The sequence below is a fragment of the Halyomorpha halys genome, unplaced genomic scaffold, assembly GCF_000696795.3.
Source record: "Halyomorpha halys isolate HHAL.00 unplaced genomic scaffold, Hhal_1.1 Scaffold886.1, whole genome shotgun sequence".
In the NCBI taxonomy this organism is placed as follows: domain Eukaryota; kingdom Metazoa; phylum Arthropoda; class Insecta; order Hemiptera; family Pentatomidae; genus Halyomorpha; species Halyomorpha halys.
In genome coordinates, this window is record NW_027109805.1 from 290,371 (window position 1) to 296,937 (window position 6,567).

Here is a 6,567-nt window from a genome sequence, read left to right on the forward strand (position 1 = left end):
TATATATATATTGATAGGGAAAAAAACCAACAGCCTGCAGAACCGCATCCATCAACCCCTCCCTCACCTTTGTTCCTACGCACCTGCTTCGTACCATAATGTAAGTTTTATACCATAAAATTATTACGCGTGCAATAAAGTATTTTCAGGGCCGTACCATAGCTGAGGGTTCAGGCGCAAGTCTATCTGAGGTCTGCGGGCGGTACCGGTTCGTATCATCCGGCTTGGGGCGTAGACTTGTTCATTAAGCGGTGGTCCCACAAAATTAAAAACCTGACCCCCAACCCTAGTTAGAATAGGATGGTCACCTGTAGATAACCAGGCCAACATCTTTGACGTGGATTTCATTTTTTAAAAAACCGATACTGGCCAGAGTGTGAGGAAAGTTAGGAATTAGTATTAAAATGATTTTATCAATTACATTTACTACTTACATTACTGCTTTTTGTTATTCTTATTACTATTTATTATTATTTATTTTGCAAACTCAATACGAAAAAATTCTTTGATTCTGTCATTCTTGTATTGAGTTTTTTTTTTTTTTTTTTGCTGTGGAAACACAATGAATTTAATAATTGATTTAAAGTTATTTTATTTTCATAATTTTGTAATTATAAAATTTTACAATATTTAATCAGTATTATAATTAATCGATTTACTTATTTTTAATAAGCTATAATATTTCTTATTTATTTCTCTCAGATTTGAGAAATATAATGTAAACATTCCGGATGCAAAACAAATTTCCTTAAGATTCTGCAGGTGAAAAAATTATATAATATATAGAAAACATAATATCTATATGATTCTTATAATTATTTCTTTTTTAGACACATAGAGCTCTAATGACCATTTCCCTCATTTATTCTCCTGAAAAAAATAATAAAACAAAAAAGGTAATACTATTACATATCTAAGAACCTGACATTCGAATACTATAATAAAATATACTCATATCAAATAAAAAATCTTCTGACACATAACTACGTATTATAACAACAAACAATGCATAGCAATATCGGAACACTTGAAAATCCACAATGCAACGGAAAAACAAAGGGTGTTTATACAATTTTGTGGAAACAGCACTGGGAAAGCAAATAGACAATGGCTGGCATTTTTCATCTCGGTATTTCCCATATAAAATGTTTTTCCCCTTATTATTTTTGTTAAAAATAATATTTTAAATAAAATTTCTGTAATCAATTGAATCCAGTTTCAGATTAGTCGCAGCCCATAATTTACAGTATATATCGGTAGCCAACTCCTGAAATTAAAAAAAAAAAATCTGAAGAAACTTTTTGATCGTGAATAGACCAGAAATGTAAACATCTGCCACCTTATATAAGATGGAATCAAATTTGACAGTGAATTCGTTATATTTCACTTTACCCCACGTACCTCAGTAAATGCCCATAAAAATTTGGTATTGAACTTTTCAGGTATACACCCTGGGTTTATTTTATAAATGAAAAAACAAAAAGAAAAATCTTCGATAACTTCGAAGTCAAACTCGAAAATCATCTCACAACATAAATTGTTCTTAATGATTATCATCGTAGAAGTAGTAGTTTTCACAAAACTTACCAAAATAAATGTTACACAAAGTTGATGTTTCGTTGTAATAGATTTATAAAGTGTATATTTCTAGTTGTTTTGGAAAAAAAACATTTGTTTTTTGACAAATTATATATATCGAGAACTATCAGAAGAACTGGTCTACTAGCGCTCAAATTGAAACTCGTTAAATAAACTACAAAGTAGTTTATAATGTTTTTTTAATAAAAGCAAGCAGTTCCCATGAGATTTGCTAAAATAAATTCATAAAATATAAATTATTTGTTATTCGGAAAAAACTATGGTTTTTGAAAACAATTCCTCGGCAACTGCTAAACTCTTTGGGGCTCACATTTTGGCAAAATTATTCTTATTAAAAAAAAAAATGTGCTATTATGTTTTAGAGTTACAGGAACTTTTAAGGATATAGAGTACTGAAAGAAAAATATTTCTTTGATATAATGAATGATATATGATATAGGTGATGTCTACCTTAAATAGGTTTACACATACGTTTTAAGGACACTTATTGTATCTTATGTATGGTGTTGGTTGAAATTGAATTAATTTTCTAACAGGAAATAGAAGATGAAACATTTTTTTTAAAAATAGGTACTTAGTTCGTTAGCGTATATAACTTGATTGCTATAATTTCAATGAGGCTGATTTTTCTTGGAGAACCAAGTCGTATTCATAATTTTATTAGACGATAAAAACGCAAAAAAAAGCAAGCGATTCAATATATATATTTTTTTATTTTACAGTTGTTCGAAAAACTCAGATCCGAAAAACCAGAAGCATTTAAAAAAGTAGTCCTAATACCGGGTAATATTAATGAGGAAGATATGGGTATATCAGACGAACACAGAAAGGTAAGTCATTGTATTTTATTCTTTATTGAGGTGTAATAGTCTTGCTAAAAGTTTTTTTTTTTAAAACTTTATGAAATTTGGACATGATCATACTTCGCCATTATAATAAATAATAATTACAATTCCGAAATAAGGCTAGCCTGTAATCATTAAAAATTTAGCTGTTTTGTGGATAAATTTACAAACATTCGGCAAAATCCCAGAGAATCAAGCAAGCAATAAAAATAAATAAATAAATCTAATTGGAATATGACCGAACATAATTAATAAAGGGAGATGGCATTATAAATAAAGAGGTGGAATTCAAACAAAGATTTCAAAATATTACAAAAACTATTCGTTTGAGTATTAACTAACGTTCATTATTTTTTTTTTTCTCTTAGTTTTCTGCATCTTGTTATACAGCCCTTGCTGTGTGCGGTGAAATGTTGGGGCATAATCAAATTGTTTTTATATACTATTATGAACTACTTTTTTGGCAACCATTCAGATCATTTTTCTTTATCAAAAAAATATACTTGTATATACAAAATAATTAAAATGTTTAAGATGAATTAAGAAACGTTTTATAAGTTATTATCAGAAAAAAATTAAAATTATCATCCTAAAAATTATTTTCTTGAGCGTTAATTAAATTGTGCAAAAGTAATCTAGAACTTATATAAATAAATTCTTTTAAGGATCGTAGTTCTCTTAATCCATATTTAAATTTACAAATAACAATAATAATTAAAAATAAAAAAAGAAATATTTGTTGAATATTTGAAATAAACGTTTTTAAATTTTATGGCGCAATTAATTAAATGTTTTTTTTAATTTAAAAACATATTTGGTTGCAGCTACTACAGGAAAACGTTACGATAATATACCATGTAGCAGCTTTAATTCAATTTACAGACAGCATAAGAGACGCACTTATACAAAATACAAGGGGTACTTTAGGAATGTTGGAACTGGGAAAAACTATTAAAAATCTTAAGGTAATTATTTCATTAAAAATTCAATATCTCAATTTTCCTTTATCTTGAGTAGTAATCTAAACATTATTATAGGTTTTCGTTCATGTATCAACAGCTTATTGCAACTTTAATATGGATTGTTCCACTGTTACCGAGAAAATTCACCCTGCCTGCCAAGACTGGAAAGTAATGATGAGACTTCTGAAAACCGAACCAAACACACTAGACCCTCTCAGAGAAAAGTAAGGTACATTTCAAATAAGATATAATCATACTATTTATATTTTGCAATGTTCTTAATATTAGGATGTTCTTCAGGCTCCTCTGCGAACATCCGAACCCGTACACTTGGTCAAAGTCATTCGGCGAACAAATGGTGAACGAATACCGTCAGTTCTTTCCTGTCATTATCTTGAGGCCAGGAATAGGTGAGTGGTAACAAGCATAAAGTAATTAAATAAGGAGAGGATGTTGGGGTTCGTGGTCTTTAAAGAACACAAATAATCCAAGAGTTTTTTTTTCTCCACTCAAGACCTATACAGCTCCAGAGTGGGAATTTCAAGATTCAATTCTTGGGGCCGCAGTGAAATACGTACATTTTGACCGACTAAGATAGGATTCGAACCCACAGCCTTCTAAAATAAGCGCTCTGAGACCCTCGCCCTAACCCGCTCAGTTAATAAATAATTAACGCCTAATAACATAAATATCATGTCCCATATAACACATACTGCCTACTTAAGTCCCCGAAACTATTTATTAGGCTAAAGCTGCAAATATATAAGGCCATCATCAGACCTAAAATGGTCTGTGGTGAACACTTGCTGCGGCACCTCTATAAAACCACGCTCCACAAGCTACAGAGCTACCAGAGCTCTACCCTCCGGCGGATTTTCCGAGGCACCTCATTGCAGAAGGCCAAAAACAGTATCATCCACAAAGAACTCCAGCTTCCCTCTATGCCAGTTATCATAGGCCGGAGGAACAACAAGACTGGGACGGTCCCTTTGGTTGACGTCCTTGCCGATGGAAGGACTTCAGGCTGTGTAGACTTAAGTCACTCACACCATCACTACCACCAGCCGGAATGGCCCTTACCCATTCTTAGAAAGTCTCCTGGCTATTATGCAACGATTGTAAAACCACCTTCAGAGGACCCTGTAAACCTTTCTTAAAATGTCATGTGGCAAAACAAAATTAGTTATGATTTATGTATATATATTTTCTATTGTATTTGTTGTAAATAAAGATATTGAGGAGGTTAGAGAAAACAAAAAAAAAAGAGATCCGGTAGTTTTGATTTTTAGCTAATTTGTTTATGATGTTGGCCCAACGAATAATTGTTATACCCCGGGTGCAAACGCAACATTGTCAAAAAAAAGAAAAAATATGAATTTTTTCTTATTTCTAGTTTTTGGTGATTTTAACCTCGGTGAAATACTCTTAACTACTTAATACATTCTCTAAGTCGATTCAATTGGATTTTGAGCTAAAAACTGTAAGATATCAGTTCATGTAACTGCTTTTAAAATTAGATATCAACTTCAATTTTTTATAGTACTATAGATTGTTTTAAAACATGAGGAAGTGGGGAGGGAACCTTTCGGTGGTGGATGGATCACATAAAGAGGTTTCGTTTAACAAATATTTTTTGAAGAGGGATTGTAACAGTTAAACAGACCACTTATACCCACCATATTAAAAAAATTATAGTTTATTCTAAAAATCAGACGAATCGTTAAGTAAGAACTTACAGGAAAGAACAAAAAATACAATTCATGCGACCTTTCAATAGATCGAAATATTACGGGGTGCATGATTGTTAAAATTTCACATTATTAACTATTTCTCCTAACAAAGAAAGATTTTAAATAATAAACATAGAAGTTTTACTTGGTGTTTTTTTTAACGTAAACAACTAAAACACAAAAATAATTTAGTGAAGTCCCTCAAAGATATTTTTATTTTCCAACAATTTCGAATTTGTTAAAGCTTTATCACCAAGTATACCTAAACGAACCAATACTAAGTTCATACTTTTTTCAGTAAGCGCAACAGATTATGATCCCATTCCAGCCTGGAGCGACGGAACAAATGCCTGCTTCTCGATCAGTTCTCTCATCGGCTTGGGTGTGCTTCGAGTTTTCAAAGGGGCATTAGATGACAACCAAGATCTCATACCAGTCGACACAGCAATAAAAGCCTTCCTCATCGCACCATGGAAACTTCATGTAAAGTAAGAGTTTCAATTTGTATAGTGAAAAATTACAATCTTATCAAAATAACAGAAAAAAAATCTATATAAAGTTTAAAAAATATTGTTGTGGTCTGTTGGGTGTAATATGAGATTATGCTATATATCATTGGTCTAAAAAATACCAAAGAGGTAGAATAGAAGGTCAACTCATCGACAATTGACAGGAAACACTCATCATTCTAAAATACATCGAAGTCAAATAGCTCTAAGCCTTAAGTTACCTGAACTAGCTAAAGCTGCTAGAGAACACGGATAAATATAGAACACATTTCTCCAGTATTTCTTTTTTTAATGACTATAGAATCGATGTGAGATAATAAAATTATAAAGAGCAAAAAAATCAGCAGTCATTTAGATAATAAGAGAGAAAAAATAAATAATAATCTGAGTATATAATTTTAAAAATAAGATGAAACAGGTTTATCTATAATTTTAATTACAAACAATTTTTAGCAGCAGAATTTCCTACGATAAATATCTTCAAATACTTAAATTCCTGAAAAATGGAGAAACCAATTAAAGGTATAATCGTTTATTGATAATTTGCACGACAAATGTGCAACATTTTAGTCAAATTTTTAGCAATATATTATAATAATGTATTCTAAAATTGTTAACGACAAAAGAATATGTTACTCAATAGATATATATAAATACTGAGATAGTAAATATGAATAAAAGTAAAAATTTAAAAAAACAGTCAACTAACAAACAAAATAAAAAGAAATAATATATGAATACATTTAAAAAAATATGAAGAAGATGGTCAAGGTTGAGGTCAAAAAAGAACAGAATAGTTTTAAACTATTTATTGTCCAAATTTATTTATATATCATTTATTTTGTTCCCTGCCATCTTCTTCATATTTTAAATTATACGGTCACCTATTTATATTATATTATATACCTATCTAAAAATAAAA

At 30.3% G+C, this 6,567-nt stretch overlaps 1 protein-coding gene and 1 long non-coding RNA gene across 2 annotated transcripts in view; one reads left to right on the top strand and one right to left on the bottom strand.

Moving 5' to 3' along the window:
- LOC136795894 (uncharacterized) overlaps positions 1–6,567 on the bottom strand; it is a 355,650-nt gene that overhangs the window by 163,158 nt on the left and 185,925 nt on the right. The gene's annotated exons all lie outside the window — the stretch shown is intronic.
- LOC106686834 (putative fatty acyl-CoA reductase CG5065) overlaps positions 1–6,567 on the top strand; it is a 13,487-nt gene that overhangs the window by 3,184 nt on the left and 3,736 nt on the right. Inside the window, exons 3-7 of the mRNA XM_014430391.2 lie at positions 2,322–2,429; positions 3,269–3,409; positions 3,482–3,630; positions 3,707–3,816; positions 5,435–5,624. Of these exons, the coding sequence (XP_014285877.1) occupies positions 2,322–2,429; positions 3,269–3,409; positions 3,482–3,630; positions 3,707–3,816; positions 5,435–5,624 (698 nt within the window). The remainder of the gene's footprint in view (positions 1–2,321; positions 2,430–3,268; positions 3,410–3,481; positions 3,631–3,706; positions 3,817–5,434; positions 5,625–6,567) is intronic.